The sequence below is a fragment of the Triticum urartu genome, chromosome 5, assembly GCF_003073215.2.
Source record: "Triticum urartu cultivar G1812 chromosome 5, Tu2.1, whole genome shotgun sequence".
Classification (NCBI taxonomy): Eukaryota; Viridiplantae; Streptophyta; class Magnoliopsida; order Poales; family Poaceae; genus Triticum; species Triticum urartu.
The window spans coordinates 436,626,130-436,643,132 of record NC_053026.1 but is presented as its reverse complement, the minus strand read 5'-3'; the positions used below and the strand labels follow the sequence as shown (position 1 = coordinate 436,643,132).

Genomic DNA, 17,003 nt, shown 5'->3' with positions numbered 1-17,003 from the left:
CAGAAGTCAAAACAGTAAATGTGTTGCACGTGACAAAGGGGAGAAACAAAGCAGCACTCCTAGAGACACATGCCCCAGGACCTATCACCGCGGAGTTCTGCCACTGGTCGTCCCAACCGATCACCTTTGACCATCGGGATTACTCGGCAAGTATCCGGCGTGCAGGATGGGTTGCCTTGGTGTTAGACCCAATAATTGACAGATACCACTTCACACGAGTCCTGATGGATGGCGGCAATAGTTTAAACCTGATATATCAGGACACAGTCCGCAAAATGGGGATAGAACCAACAAAAATTAGCCATAGCAATACTACCTTTAAAGAAGTAACACCACGTGGACCGGGCTACTAGAGGTTATATTCGGCTTTCCCGATAACTTCCGCAGCGAAAATTTAACGTTGCACATCGCTCCATTCCAAAGTGGCTATCAAGCACTACTCGGACGCGAAGCTTTCGCTCGCTTTAACGCAATACCGCATTAGGCTTCTCTCATGCTTAAGATGCCCGGTCCACGTGGCATCATTACAGTAGATGGAAATATTGAGCGCTCCTTGCGCACGGAAGACCGTGGCAGCCGCACACTAAACGGCCTCACCAACTAAAGCATCTGACGGGTCGTTAAGACCACAGACGCGGTTGGACGAGTTCAGATATGTAATTGATACAGGTTTGATGGCTATACCCCTATTACAATACAAGGGGCTCAACGCACGCAAAAAAAGTGGCAATTAGGCTCAACTTTACTCATTTTGAACTGTACATGGTTTATTTAGTATAACCTACCTTTTGCACGACAACTTTTCAACTAAGTTCCTCTCTTTTTCAGATGACTATCGTGCTACACCCGTCCAGAATACGGCACAACGAAGACACAGGCACAGACGTGCAGCAGGGACCCGTTCTAAGGATTCTTTTTAGATTAAGACCCTGCGTAAACCTTTTTTACTGTCTCTTGTTGATACACATCCCTCGGATTCTCAGTACAATTGAGAAGGATGCTGACGTCTTGGCATGTGGCCACGTCAAAATATTACACGTACCTGGACACCAGGGGCTTATTACAAAGGGCACTGTTTCGACCCGGTTTACAACATAAAGACCGAATACCCTAGGGAGTGTTCGGCGTCATGAGTTTGGCCTTATATGCATCAGCTCTGAATCATGTCTTTGGCGAAATGTTGGGTTTGCCCGGCTCCTGTGTTTTGCTGCCTTACGTTCCGCTCTATCAGCTAAGGCGGGACCAGGAGAACTACTGCGATTGTGCCCTGGTTCATCCGGACGAGCACCTCAGTACAGAAAGCCGAAAACTGACTGTCATGATATAGCGTGAGACTGGTCAACCACTCGATGACCTAGCGGAATCTTCGGGATTCCTCCGCCTTAAAGAAGGGCCATTTCCCGGCCAGGCATGTACGCGCCCCGAATCCGGATGAGCGCAGAGCCACCAGGGGCTATATAGTAGCCCCACTGTCAAACTCCTCTGGCTAAACTCCTCTGGCTAAGTGAAAGTGTTAAAGTATTATAGTCTGATTGCCTAGTTCGCTGCGCTATCACCTCCTTAATGGACCAAGACGTTGGATAAAGTGTGAACATGTGTCTTCTGCAAACACCCCCGCATTATATGCGTGGGGGCTGAAGCCGACTTTTGCCATCTTTCAAGTTATATACATATATACATCAACGGCCGCACAGGAGGCATCATAGCACTTTCGGGCAAAAGTATAAATACAGCCTTGATAAATTCAATAAAACATTGTTCCTACAATGGGAATACATGTCACTTAAACATAATATTCTTCGAGCACTGAGCCTCTATCAAACGAGCGCCTTCAAGAACTTCTTCAAAGTAGTGCTCGGCAGCCACTCGGCCTATGGCCGAACCCTGTGCTGCAACAGTGGTGGCATCCATCTCCGCCTAGTATGTTTTGACACGGGCAAGGGCCATCCGCGAGCCCTCTATGCACGCTGACCTCTTTACAACATTGATGCGTGGCACAGCACCAAGGAATTGTTGCACTAAGCTAAAGTAGCTATTAGGCTTTGGCCCTCCTGGCCACAGATGATCCACTACGGACCTCATGGAAAGTCCGGATAATCTATGGAGCTCAGCCCAACCGGTCAATCGCTCATTCAGCAACAGCGGATGGACTGGAGCGTGAAACTGTGACCAGAACAGCTTCTCCACTTCAGGACCTTTCTGATCCTTGAAGTACTCGGCCGCATCAGCAGCACTTGCAGCCAAATCCATGTATTCGTCCGCAGAACTCCATAGCTGGTCTAGAGGAGCATATTTTGGATCTCCGAACTTAGTCCGTGACAAGAAGGGCTTCCCAGAAACGATGTCTGCAGCTTGATTCAGCTCCTCCTTCGTCGCTCTAATTTTGGAGCGGGCTTCCTTGGCAGCCACCCGGGCCTTCTCCAGGTCCGTCGCCTTCGCCCGGTTTTCTTCTTCAAGAAGCCGGTAACGGTCAGCAGCATCTTTTAACTCCACGGCCATCTTGGAAATTTTTTCTTTGCTCTCGCAATGTGCGGCCTGTTCGGCCCTTAAACCCTCGGCCGCCTTTAACGCGGCCGCATTGCTGCTCCTTGCGTGCTCCTTGGCTCGGGCAAGCTCCGCCCGAAGGGTCTCCACGGTGGCAGCTCCATCTGCAGTCACAACATATTAAAGATACTGGCATCATGCTGCTCTTACTATGTGACAATCACCAGAAAAATCACTGACCCTGTGCCTCGTCAAGCCGCTTGTTGACAAGCACGATGTCGGCTTCTGCCGCATCCAGCTACCGCTTTAGTTCGGCAAACCCATCAGTCCGGCTAGCCACCGGAGCTTCCACCACCTGCACATAAAGGCAGTCTGGTAATTACCTGGGACTATGATCCTCTGTTTGCCGCCGTTTTCGACGACAACCAGAGTCTTAGGGGCTACTATCTACACAGGGCACATCTAAAAATGTGTGGTACTGTCAAAAATGTACGTCATTTCACGTACCACAAAACTCGTTAGTAGACTCATAAAGGCTTCATGCAACCCGCTTTCGGCGGACGAAATCCTTTCAATCACTGTACCCATCAACGTGTGGTGCTCTTCTGAGATAGCCTCTTGCTCCAGCAGATCCCTCGGTACGTCCGACCGCACACCGGACGGTGCCGGACTCTTTTGATTGCTCTCTTCGGGAGTCGGATGTTGAGGACTTCGGGTGGCCATAGGATTACCTTCTGGCCTTGCCGGATCTGGAGAAACCCTCCGCGATGACCCCTCGGGGTCGCCCGCTTCGTGAGGCGGTGTGGCAGGGGGAGGCGTTTCGCTCTCCATCATCTCTGGAAGAAGATCCCCAGAAGACGAGCTCTGCTGAGAAGGGCTAAGATCCGAACTGCAAGATAAATGCTTCGATTATTTTCCTCAGAAGTAAAGCAAGATATTTTCGTTATTAAGTACCCTTTTACTTACAGCTCGGTGGAGGGCTGGTCCCCTTGAGGGCATAGTACAGCCAGGGTATCCCCCAGGGCAGGACCCTCCGGTGGAGATTTCTTCCCCCGTTTGGACACCATTGTCTCGGGGTCCTCAGAGGCGGTTCTCTTCCTTCCCTGGGGAGAGGAAGTTTCGGTTCCTCCTCCCCGGCTAATCTCCTTCATGGAGGCTCTAGCCTCCTTGTTCCCCCCTTTATCCTCTCCTGAGGGCGCTTGATAAGGCACGATCTCCAGCATCCTGGTTAGCACGGGATTTGGTGAGGTCTCAGGGAGGGGGCGGACACGTGATCAACTTTTCCTTCGCTATCCAATCCTGGACAAAGAGAGGTTTTTTTGGCAACGTTGCTATAAATAAAATGGACAGTGTGTTCGGATGCGGGGCTACTTACTTGGGTATCCAGGTGATTGCAGCTCAGACCTGCATCCTCGGTGATGTCCGGACACATTATTTATGGTCCAAAGAACAATTTGTACATCTCTTCATGCATCATGCCGAGGAAATGTTGGATAGCTCGCGGTCCTTCCAGGTTGAATTCCCACATGCGAAGGGGCCGGCGTTTGCAAGGCTGGACTTGACGAACTAGCATAACTTGCACTACCATAACCAGACTGATATCTCTCTCGAAGAGATCTCGGATACGGCTTTGCAATATTGGCACGTCCTTGGCTGGACCCCAGCTCAGCCCCCTGTTGATCCATGACATCAGTTGTGGTGGGGGACCTGAGCGAAAGGCGGGGGCAGCTACCCACTTGGCACTTCGGGGAGCTGTGATGTAGAACCACTCCCGCTACCACAATCCGGACACCTCTAGGAAGTAACCCTTAGGCCATGGAGCATCAGCAATTTTGCTTATTGAAGCGCCTCCGGACGCTGCGTGCTGCCCCTCGATCATCTTCGGCTTCACATCAAAGGTCTTGAGCCACAGGCCGAAGTGAGGGCTAATGCGGAGGAAGGCCTCGCATACGACAATAAATGTCGAGATGTGAAGAAGGGAATCCGGGGCCAGATCGTGAAAATCTAGCCCGTAATAGAACATAAGACCCCTAACGAAGGGATCCAGAGCGAGGCCCAGTCCTCGGAGGAAGTGGGAGACAAACACGACGCTCTCGTTGGGTTCGGGAGTAGGGACGACCAGCCCTCGGGCAGGCAGCCGATGCGAAATTTCGGCGGTCAGATATCTGGCCTCTCTCAACTTCTTGATGTCCTCCTCTGTGACGGAGGAAGGCATCCACCGACCTTGAAGGTTGGATTCGTACATGGTTGAAGGTCCGAAGTGCCTAAACCTGAGCTTTGGGTGTTGGAACTCGATGCGAGAGGCGGATTCGATTAAGATCGAGAGGAAAAGGCCTTGTCCCCTTTATAAAGAGGGTGAATATCAAGCGTCATCCTCATGGCCGTTTGGGACTTGCCTAAGATTTAGGAGTCCTACCAATAGGCACGGTTGGGTTACCCACGTCCGTGTTAATGAGAATCCCATAATAAGGGGACACAATCTCTGCTTCGACAAGACATGCCAAGGAAACCGCCTCGCGAAACATGTTGAGGTAGGTTATGAAAAACGATTCGAATAAAGACCTGGCTGTGGTGTGATGTCACACTACGGGGTACGTCAGCAGATTAGATTTGTGTAAATATTATTCCCTCTACGGTGGTATGTGGAACTTATTTTGCAGAGCCAGACACGATCCTCGTGTTCAAAATCTTCTATTAAGTATTCGGAGGAGGAACCCGCCTTGTGCATGCCGAAGACAATCTGCGCGCCAGACTCATCGTCATTGAAGCCTGGTTCAGGGGCTACTGAGGGAGTCCTGGATTAGGGGGTATCCGGACAGCCGGATTATATCCTTTGGCCGGACTGTTGGACTATGAAGATACAAGATTGAAGACTTCGTCCCGTGTCCGGATGGGACTCTCCTTGGCATGGAAGGCAAGCTTGGCAATACGGATATGTAGATCTCCTTCCTTGTAACCGACTCTGTGTAACCCTAGCCCCCTCTGGTGTCTATATAAACTGGAGGGTTTTAGTCCGTAGGACAACATACAATCATACCATAGGCTAGCTTCTAGGGTTTAACTTATCTGATCTCGTGGTAGATCAACTCTTGTACTACTCATATTATCAAGAACAATCAAGTAGTACATAGGGTTTTACCTCCATCAAGAGGGCCCGAACCTGGGTAAAACATCGTGTCCCCTGCCTCCTATTACCATCCGTCTTAGACGCACAGTTCGAGACCCCCTACCCGAGATCCGCCGGTTTTGACACCGACACCCATCCTCCCGCTCGAAGCCTGGCTAGAGGGGATTGTCTTCGTCTTCGGCACTATCCGCAGTGTTATTGTCTCTTGTGCCGGTATCGCTGCTTTTGCTCTGGCGGGGCTTAGAGCGGCGCCGATGATGCCGGTGCTTAGATTGCTTCTCAAGGGGATTATCCTCCGTTGCCTTATTGCCATCGCTTTCTTTGGGGGTGTCCACCAATATATATATATATATATCATATGATGAGGTGGATGTCCAGCGCCCTGTGGGCGGTGGTTCCTGTTCTTCTCCTGCATCGTCGTCCATACCGTTGATGTCCTCGGAGCCGAAATCAAGCATGTCGGTTAAGTCGTCGACAGTGGCTATTAAGTGTGTGGTGGGTGAGGAATGAATTTCTTCGTCGTCCGCTTCCCACTCAAGCCGGACATAGTTCGGCCAAGGGTCTCCTGACAAGGAGAGAGACCTCAATGAATTTTGCACATCGCCCAAGGGCGAGTGCTGAAAGATATCCGCGGAGGTAAAATCCATGATCGGTGCCCAATCGGATTCGATAGGCACGGACGCAGGCGGTTCAGAGCCTATGGCCGGGGACGAATCCAAGGGTCTGGCAACACAGGTCTCATAGGAGGTGAAATCAGTGTTCGGCTCTATCGCCGCTGAGTGTGCGGCCTCCGTGGCGGGGTCCATCCACCCGTCCTCGGACGGCACGATCTGCTCCGGATTGAGGGCCGGAGTAGCCACAGGTGTGATCTCCCGAACACCGTCCGACGGTAGAGCTAAGTCATGCTCGTCGTGACTGTGCGGCGCACCTGACATGGGCTCGAATCCGTCGAAGATCAAGTCTCCGCGGATGTCGGCAGTATAGTTCAAGCTTCCAAACCTGACCTGATGGCCAGGGGCGTAGCTCTCGATCTGCTCCAGATGGCCAAGCGAGTTGGCCCGCAGTACGAAGCCGCCGAATACGAAGATCAGTCCGGGAAGAAAAACCTCACCCTGGATCGCATCGTTGCCGATGATCGAAGGAGCCATCAAGCCTTTACGTGACGGCACAGTGGAACTCTCAATGAAAGCACCAATGTCGGTGTCAAAACCGGCGGATCTCGGGTAGGGGGTCCCGAACTGTGCGTCTAAGGCTGATGGTAATAGGAGGCGGGGGACACAATGTTTACCCAGGTTCGGGCCCTCTCGATGGAGGTAATACCCTACTTCCTGCTTGATTGATCTTGATGATATGAGTATTACAATAGTTGATCTACCACGAGATCATAGAGGCTAAACCCTAGAGGCTAGCCTATGATTATTATTGTTGTTCTACGGACTAAACCCTCCGGTTTATATAGACACCGGAGGGGGCTAGGGTTACACAGAGTCTGTTACAGAGAAGGAGATCTACATATCTGAATCGCCAAGCTTGCCTTCCACGCAAAGGAGAGTCCCACCTGGACACGGGACGAAGCCTTCAATCTTGTATCTTCATAGTACAGCAGTCCGGCCAAAGTACATAGTTCGGCTGTCCGAGGACCCCTTAATCCAGGACTCCCTCACTCCTCACAATGAGGTAAATGCCTACGTCATCCTTCTAGTTGTATTGCTTGAGTTTCGATTACAAGGGAGCGAATACACTTGACCTAGCTCTCGATCGATTGTTTCTTGAGTTAACCCGTCATTGGGTCTCGCCTTTATATACATAGGTCGGGATCCGGCGGCTTACAAGAGTCCGGTTCATATCACACAATGTAACCGACCCTGTCTCTAAATTACCTCGCCTTGTTAGGCAAGCTACCATCATGCAGCTCACACCTTCGGGTCTTGAGACGCCTCCGGGTCGTGGCCTTCAACAGCCCGCTTATAAGCCGCCTTCGGTCTTCTTAGGCCTTACTGCGCCTTCCATTGTAAGTCTCCAATAATATGACCCGGCCCCTCCTGGGCGGGTCATATCACGGGGTTATATCCCCAACAGTGTGGGTTGTGATTGGGCTTTCTATCTATCCGGTCGTTGGGTTGCCTTGGTCGGTCAATAAAGCACATGGGCAACGATCATTGCTTTCTATCATTGGTAAGTATACAAGACAATTACAATGCAATACGAATATAATCACTTGCAGGCGATTCGCTAGAAACATCCTTCAAATGTTTCACTTAACATCTCGGTTGTTTTTTTCCGTCGCAATTACAAGATGAGGAAAGGCCAGAGTATCAAAAAAATCTCATAGTCCATTAGCCTACTCAACCAAATAACTTATGTGTCACCGAAAAAAGCTATGGGCAATGATCATCGTCAAGGTGAATACACACATAGTATGAACATAATCATATATCGTCAAAGCTATGGGTCATCTAGTTCATCTAATGTCCGGAGACTCTAGAAATGCACACATGGTTTTTTGTGTAAACACACAGGGGGTCGGCTATAGTATATGGTAAATGCATGGGGGTGGAATGTATAGTACATCCCCACAAAAAAAGAATGTGTAGTACATATAGGTAGATTTAACTCGATTGATCAAATGTCATAGATAACAACAATGTTGCTAGCTATATATTGTGCACATAGTTGGTGAGACAAATGTGGGTGTGTGTTTGCTTTTGCATCACAAAACAAGGCAACAACAACATAAGCATGCAAATGGGACGAGCAGGTAGGTAGTATGAGGACAACATATGCACACGTTAAGAAGAATAAGAACAAAACTGAATGTGCGACCTGGCATGGCGATGGCTTAGAGAAGTTCGAGAAACTGATCACCTGTCACCACCAGGGCGTGGCCCCCATAGTAGGATAAGGAGAGCCAAGTTGTAAAGACAATGAAGCTATCTTTATCCATCCACTACCGGTAGGAACCAAATTAAACAAAGGTCATAGAGTGTTAAGGCTTCTTTGGCAAGTACCTTGTCGATACACGCATTGTCTTATATTTAAGCGCCCCCTCCTGTATACCAAGCTCATTGTATTTCGTCAATAGTTGTTTACATCTCTATGACCGCCTCCCATATTTGTGCCACCCCAGAATCCATTGCCTAAAGAGCCTTCGCCATGGCAGACCACCTTCAAGTTCAACAACAACATCAACACCAACTAGAGCTCCCTTCGGGGTTCAGGTTCCACCCTACCGATGAGGAGATCATCACCTCGTACCTGGTCCCCAAGGTGCTCAAACCAACCTTCACCACGATAGCGATCGCGGAGGTGGATCTGAATAAGAACGACCCGTATGAGCTCCCCGAGAAGGCAAAGATGGGGGAGAAGGAGTGGTACTTCTACTGTCAGAAGGACCGCAAGTATCCCACGGGGATACAGACCAACCGGGCCACGAAAGCCGGCTACTGGAAGGCCACGGGCAAGGACAAGGAGATCTTCCACCCACTGCCCACTCTCATCGGCATGAAGAAGACGCTCGTGTTCTATAAGGGCAGGGCGCCTAGGGGGGAGAAGACCAACTGGGTCATGCACGAGTACAGGCTTGAGATCAGCAAGCAGCCTGCATATGGCCCATCTACCGCCATCGCCAAAGCTGCCGCCATTAATGCATCTTCCAAGGTATTTAAACCTAGAGTAGTAATGCATATGAATCATGAACACGCCTGCATGTACCTAGCTATTGGCCATAGTTGATTTGCACTGATTTAATTTATGTATGTTGGTAGAAGGAGCGTGTGGTTTGCAAAATCTTTCATAAGAACATTGGAGTCAAGAAGGTGGTGACCCCGTCGTACGCCATGCACATGCCCATGTTCATAGGAGGAGAGCAGCAACAGGGCTCCCTCAACTCATGTACGTTCCCGCCTCCCATGGACTATGGCGCATCGTTGTCGCTAGCGCCTCCGTTGTTTCTGTCTGAAGATTCTTCGTACCAATTGCATGCCGCCAGAGTCGGCTTGGCGATGACGGGCAGCTTGGTGCTCCCCATGGTGAACAACCCCCACCACGAGATGATGGGCGGCAACCCAATGGTGTCCTACCAACAACAACAGATGATGCAGATGCAGATGCAAATGGGTGCAGACCAGTGCTTCATGGTTGGGGTTGAGCCTGGGAGCGAGTCGTCGTCCATGGTGTCCGGAGAGGGCGTTGACCGGCTGGGCAACAACGTCCAAGGCAATGGCGCCACAACAACCATTGACAGTTAATATGGGTATGGATGAAATGTGGAAGTACTCATGGTCAGATGATCCAAGACAAGATATATATGTATGTCTGTATGCATGAATCAACCATCCATCAACAGATTGATTGATATATACCAACACCTATCATGGTTTGCACCGCGTTTTACTTTCCAGCATGATCGCAAGAGAGTTTGCATGCATTGCCCGACTTGCCTAGCCTCTCTTGCCTTAATATGTGTCAGATTTAATTTATGCTCCATCTGTATTAAAATAAAGTTATTTAAACTGCAAAACCGTCTTATATTTAGATACAGAGAAAATAAGAAATATAATTTTTAAAGGAGAATAACCCTGGCTTCTGAATCAAATTATGTATACCACCATGAAGAAGACATACTCTCGTATAAACAGGGAAGGCTAAAATAGCTAGCTACAAAATCGCACCTGATATTTTTACTGCGAATTCAAATTGTGATCATCTGGGATCTGGCCTTGCTCTCTCAGGCTAGGCAGTGGATCGGCACGCCCAAAAAAAATGGACACCGGTGTGGAAAAGACAAAAGGATAAAAGGGATACCCTCCCAGAGCCCCAGAGCCCCAGTCCATCTCGCCAACGGTGGCAGTGTGGCACCGCCTCCGCTGCTCAGGCTCATCCTGTCCTGTTCCTACTGCAGCTAGCTAGCCTGCTACCTTTGATCTCTTCTCCGCGCCCACCACCCCCATATCACTTTCTTATCGACGACCGCTAGCTCCATCCCGCTCCCAACTCCAGAGAACACCCACGACTAGCATCGCCCAACTTGCTCGTGACCCATTGCTCTCTCTAGCAGCCGCATCTTGCAAGCTTCTACTGCTACGCTCATCATTCGCGACCACGTGAGCTTCCTTTCTCCATGTCCTTCGGCAAGGCGGACATGAGCAAGGAGGGCATGTACCAGGAGCGCAAGGACGCGCCGGCCACACGGTTCGCGACGCCGCCGCCGATGCACCACCGCCATGCCGGCCACGGTGACCAGCAGCAGCAGCAGCTGGAGTGCTTCTCTGATGAGGTGGACAGCCGGGGTACCGCCGAGATGAAGGAGCCCGGGGGCAGTGCGGCCGGCTCCCAGCTCGTTTCAGGCGGCGGCGTTGGCGACGGGTCGAGCATCGAGGTGGCCAAGAAGCGGAGGGGGCGGCCGCCGGGGTCCAAGAACAAGCCGAAGCCGCCCGTGGTGATCACGCGGGAGGCGGAGCCCGCGGCGGCGATGCGGCCGCACGTGATCGAGATCCCCGGGGGCCGCGACGTCGCCGAGGCGCTGGCGCGCTTCGCGAGCCGCCGCAACCTCGGGATCTGCGTGCTCGCGGGCACCGGCGCCGTCGGCAACGTCTCGCTCCGCCACCCCTGCCCCACGGCGCCCGGTGCTGCCCCGGCCGTCGTCGTCTTCCAGGGCCGGTTCGAGATCCTCTCCATCTCCGCCACCTTCCTGCCCCCGGCCATGGCCGCCGTGGCGCCCCAGGCCGCGGCCGTCGCTGCCGGGCTCTCCATCTCGCTCGCCGGCCCGCACGGCCAGATCGTCGGCGGCGCAGTCGTGGGCCCGCTCTACGCCGCGACAACAATCGTCGTCGTCGCCGCCGCCTTCACGAATCCCACCTTCCACCGCCTCCCCGCCGACGACGACGCGCCGATGCCCGTCTCCGTGTCGCTCTCCGGCAGCGCGGACGCGGACGAACACCGCGCCCGTCAGCACCAGCCGGAGCCGCAAGAGCAGCGTCACCAACGGCGGCAGGCGCCGCACTTGACCCCGTCGGCAGCACAGCCCGTGGAACCTTGTGGCATGCCCGTCTACGCCTGCCACCCGCAGCCGAAAGAAGTGATGTGGCCGCTTGCTGCTCGCGCGCCGCACCAACCGCCACCGCCGCCGCCGCCGCCGTACTGATCAGAGAGAATGTGTACGCCCTTTTACCAGATTGCCTGCATCCTGCAAGGTTCATGGCTAGATCTGCATTAACCTTAGCTGCACCTTAGGGTTTAACCCTCTGTTTTCTTGGGCTTCTACTTCTGATTTCGACATTGATCCGCATTTCGTACGGGGAACTGAGAATTGAATGTCAACCTGCGTTTTCTTGCAAGCTGCATGCACGTCGCAATAAACTATAGCCCATTATTATCTGTCTTTGGCAATCTCAACCTAACCAAATATAGTTCATATGCCAGTATTTAGTTGTACTACGTTTGTTTTGTTTTGTTTTGCACAAGCGCCAAGATTAGTTCTACTGGCTAGCTAGCCCCCAACCAACTGCAAGTTGTACATGTACTTGCACTTGTACCATCTGTGCTGATAATTGAGAGCCTAAATACTACTCCGTACCATATAATGGGGGAGCTTGCACTGCACCTCCCCATTATGTTTTTTTTCTTGCAAAAAAGCATAATGGGGGAGGTTCAGTGCACTGCAGGCGTGCCCATTCCCTTCCGTCGAGCCATTGATTTGTGGTTGTCTACCGTATGGGCATTTCAGCCAAAGGGCATATTTGGATTGTCGTTTCCACTCAAATACCCTTGTAGAAAATATACGGACCTCCGTCGGCCGTTTCATTTCCAGCCGAAACTCCTTCGCAGCTCGGTAAATTACACCTGTAAATCAAATACCGGTGTATTTAAATACCAAAAATGCTAGGCCTACGTAAGGTTGCTATGTAACCTACCTAAATTTTCTTTTCCACCAACTAAAGCCCAATTAAAGACTGCCAAATCATCCTACACGTAAGGTACGTAGGAACCTTTTCGTAGATGTAGCATTGCTCAATAAATACACCCAATCCAAGCGCGCCCTAAGCCGTGTTTCCTACTTTCGCTCTACTCTAGTCCAGTATATATGCACTTCAGCACTTGCAAAAAAAGAAGATGCTAGCCAACAGAGGGTCCCAGAGGAATTCTAGATAGTTCTAGTTCTTAGGGTTTTTTTCCTGCGTCGGTTGTTTGATTCATAGGATTACTCCATTTTTACTTTTATTACTATTTATTTTTAATAGTTTTCATGGGATTTTTTTATCCACTCCAGCCTCATGCGAAGAATCCTACATTTTTCCTCCATACAAATCGAACAACCCACTAATCATGTAGTACTGAAGTGGACCTACCACTATATTTGTCATGTTCCCGCGTTTTACAAACCAAAGAGGCCCTTGTTATTGACAATCACTGATCGTTATTTTACCATACTTTTGTAGTTGCAAAAATCTGATGTTTGAAATAAGGAGTCTTAAACGAGGTTTATTCGCGTAAACAAGTTCTCTCCTCTCTGAACCCTAGCACCGCCACCCCTTTGTTGAAAAGTCCCCCACCCCATACCCCCAATCTCCATCAATGTTGGAGTGTGGGGAGGCCTCGATCCACTTGATTGAGTGTTAGTTTTTCCCGCTTGGGGGATTTTAGCATACACTTCTTTTTTGAAGGTTGTGATCTTGGATATGTGTATCTTGCAGTGAAGACAACTTCGAGGTGTTATTTCCATGACGTTGATCTGGTAGGATTCTGGACTTGATGACCTAATGTCTGTGATCAACAATGACTAACACTGACTCAAGCAATGGAGAGATAATAAAGGTGGTGCGCCATCGGCTTGTTTGAGAGAAAAAACAAGATCGGTCTAGATATCTCGATATAATTTCTTTACTCCTTACTTTTAGGAGTGTTTGCACCATAGATTGGTCGATAGATCCGAGAACCCTTTGCGAAACCATAATATGTTTTTTTATGTAGACTTAGACTTAGAAATAGCAAAACGATACATTTTTTTCTTTCCCTATAAGCAAAGTTCTCCTCCCCTCCAAGCTCCACCGCACAGCCATGGATTCTCCTCCCCTTCACCTACCGCTTAATGACACGTCTTTTCCTTTCCCTGTAGGACAAAGTTCTCCTCCACTCCAATCTCCACCGGCCAGCCCTTGGATTATCCTCCCCTCTGCCTGCCACTTCGTCGACTGGTGGAGGAGGGTAGAATCTCGGTGCCTCGTCTCTGGCTAGTAGCTTATGCGAGGATGTTTTTCAGCAGGGGCGGCGCTCAGACGGATGGCGACACCTCATCTTCGAGTTGGTCTTTCGGGTTTCAATCCTCCTCTAATTTGTTCGTTGGGCGGAATCGAAGAAGCTCCCACGTATATTCTTGCCATCTGAAAGGTTAGGGTCTATCGTTGTTTGTGCACGATGATAAGATATGATGTCAGACACTTCAGATCGACTCAAGGGTTCAACAGTGACAACTACGGCTTCAGGATGTTTGTCGTTAGGGGCACGTACACGAAGACTTTCTAGCCATCATCAGCAAGGTATGGCTCGTTCTGACGCGGCAATTGTAGTTGGTGATCTCGCCACCTCGATGTAAATTTTATTATGTCTGGGGGCTTAATTTTTTCGAAAAAAGGTTGAACCATCGACCCATGTGAGTGATGCACAGAGCCATACTGGCAGCTTCGTAAGAGCATCTACAACTGGACCCCTCAAACCCGTCTCAAACGCCTGGGCAGGCCGCCCGATCGCTGCCCAGTCACAAAATTTGGACCCAGATAGGCCCCTCAAATGGTCCTCAAACGCCCGGGCTGACCGGCACCCCCCATATCCAGCCCAAATATGGGGCAGATATGGGGGCGCCCGGGCACGCCCGCCACGTCGGACCTGGCCCATGCTGGCCCACCCGACCCCTCTTATATTCGTCCCAACCTCTTGCCGGACCAAACCCTAGCCACTTCACTCCACTCCCCTCCGTCACCCGAGCTCACCTCCAGCGGTTTGCGACCTTCTCCGCCATGGCAGGCGGCGGATCAGACTCTGACCAGTCCGGATCCGTCAACTGGGGAGTCGTCCCGTGTGGGTTGGAGGAGGCAATGGCAGTTCGCATGTTGGGTAACGTAGTAATTTCAAAAATTTCCCTACGCACACGCAAGATCATGGTGATGCATAGCAACGAGAGGGGAGAGTGTTGTCTACGTACCCTTGTAGACCGAAAGCGAAAGCGTTAGCACAACGTGGTTGATGTAGTCGTATGTCTTCACGATCCAACCGATCCAAGTACCGAACGCACGGCACCTCCGAGTTCAGCACACGTTCAGCTCGATGACGTCCCGCGAACTCCGATCCAGCAGAGCTTCACGGGAGAGTTCCGTCAACACGATGGCGTGGTAACGGTGATGATGTTGCTACCGACGCAGGGCTTCGCCTAAGCACCGCTACGATATGACCGAGGTGGAATATGGTGGAGGGGGGCACCGCACACGGCTGGGAGAGATCAACTGATCAACTTGTGTGTCTAGAGGTGCCCCCCTGCCCCTGTATATAAAGGAGCAAGGGGGGAGGCCGGCCGGCCGGCCCTCTATGGGCGCGCCAGGAGGAGTCCTCCTCCTAGTAGGAGTAGGACTCCCCTTTCCTACTCCTACTAGGAGGAGGAAAGGAAGGAGGAGAAGGAGAAGGAAGGAGAGGGAGGAAAAAGAGGAAAGGGGGGCCGGCCCCGTAGTCCAATTCGGTTTGGGCTAGGGGGGCCGCGCGCCCTGCCTCCTCTCTTCCACCACTTGGCCCATGAGGCCCATTACTTCTTCCTCATATTCCCGTAACTCCCCGGTACCCCCGAAAATACTCGAATCACTCGAAACCTTTCCGATGTCCGAATATAGTCGTCCAATATATCGATCTTTACGTCTCGACCATTTCGAGACTCCTCGTCATGTCCCGGATCTCATCCGGGACTCCGAACTACCTTCAGTACATCAAATCACATAAACTCATAATACAATCGTCACCGAAACTTTAAGCGTGCGGACCCTACGGGTTAGATAACTATGTAGACATGACCGAGACATGTCTCCGGCCAATAACCAATAGCGGAACCTGGATGCTCATATTGGCTCCCACATATTCTACGAAGATCTTTATCGGTCAGACCGCATAACAACATACGTTGTTCCCTTTGTCATCGGTATGTTACTTGCCCGAGATTCGATCGTCGGTATCTCAATACCTATTTCAATCTCGTTACCGGCAAGTCTCTTTACTCGTTCCATAATACATCATTCCGCAACTAACTCATTAGTTGCAATGCTTGCAAGGCTTAAGTGATGTGCATTACCGAGAGGGCCCAGAGATACCTCTCCGACAATCGGAGTGACAAATCATAATCTCGAAATACGCCAACCCAACAAATACCTTTGGAGACACCTGTAGAGCACCTTTATAATCACCCTGTTACGTTGTGACGTTTGGTAGCACACAAAGTGTTCCTCCGGTAAACGGGAGTTGCATAATCTCATAGTCATAGGAACATGTATAAGTTATGAAGAAAGCAATAGCAACAAACTAAACGATCAAGTGCTAAGCTAATGGAATGGGTCAAGTCAATCACATCATTCTCCTAATGATGTGATCCCGTTAATCAAATGACAACTCATGTCTATGGTTAGGAAACATAACCATCTTTGATCAACGAGCTAGTCAAGTAGAGGCATACTAGTGACATTCTGTTTGTCTATGTATTCACACATGTATTATGTTTCCGGTTAATACAATTCTAGCATGAATAATAAACATTTATCATGATATAAGGAAATAAATAATAACTTTATTATTGCCTCTAGGGCATATTTCCTTCAGTCTCCCACTTGCACTAGAGTTAATAATCTAGATTACACTGTGATGATCCTAACACCCATCGAGCCTTGGTGCTGATCATGTTTTGCTCGTGGAAGAGGCTTAGTCAACGGGTCTGCAACATTTAGATCCGTATGTATCTTGCAAATTTCTATGTCTCCCACCTGAACTAAATCCCGGATGGAATTGAAGCGTCTCTTGATGTGCTTGGTTCTCTTGTGAAATCTGAATTCCTTCGCTAAGGCAATTGCTCCAGTATTGTCACAAAAGATTTTCATTGCACCCGATGCACTAGGTATGATACCTAGATCGGATATGAACTCCTTCATCCAGACTCCTTCATTTGCTGCTTCCGAAGCAGCTATGTACTCCGCTTCACATGTAGATCCCGCCATGACGCTTTGTTTAGAACTGCACCAACTGACAGCTCCACCGTTCAATGTAAACACGTATCGGTTTGCGATTTAGAATCGTCCGGATCAGTTTCAAAGCTTGCATCAACGTAACCATTTACGATGAGCTCTTTGTCACCTCCATAAACGAGAAACAT

The 17,003-nt window shown here is 50.3% G+C and overlaps 2 protein-coding genes across 2 annotated transcripts; both read left to right on the top strand.

Annotated features, from left to right (window-relative positions):
- The first annotated feature begins 8,693 nt into the window (after window positions 1-8,693).
- On the top strand, window positions 8,694-10,103 carry LOC125556185 (NAC domain-containing protein 26-like). Its single transcript, XM_048718968.1, has 2 exons — window positions 8,694-9,268; window positions 9,376-10,103. Exons 1-2 carry the CDS (start codon window positions 8,765-8,767, stop codon window positions 9,856-9,858), a joined length of 987 nt encoding a protein of 328 aa, XP_048574925.1. The 5' UTR covers window positions 8,694-8,764; the 3' UTR covers window positions 9,859-10,103.
- Window positions 10,104-10,454: 351 nt separating this feature from the next.
- Window positions 10,455-11,947, top strand: LOC125556184 (AT-hook motif nuclear-localized protein 17-like). Its single transcript, XM_048718966.1, has one exon. It carries the CDS (start codon window positions 10,731-10,733, stop codon window positions 11,751-11,753), a length of 1,023 nt encoding a protein of 340 aa, XP_048574923.1. The 5' UTR covers window positions 10,455-10,730; the 3' UTR covers window positions 11,754-11,947.
- Window positions 11,948-17,003: the final 5,056 nt, after the last annotated feature.

Excerpts from the sequence above, each read along its gene's own strand:
- LOC125556184 (XM_048718966.1), top strand. The coding sequence starts at position 10,731 with ATGTCCTTCGGCAAGGCGGACATGAGCAAGGAGGGCATGTACCAGGAG.
- LOC125556185 (XM_048718968.1), top strand. The coding sequence starts at position 8,765 with ATGGCAGACCACCTTCAAGTTCAACAACAACATCAACACCAACTAGAG. Across the intron at positions 9,269-9,375 it reads CCATTAATGCATCTTCCAAG|AAGGAGCGTGTGGTTTGCAA; the intron begins GTATTTAAACCT and ends GTATGTTGGTAG.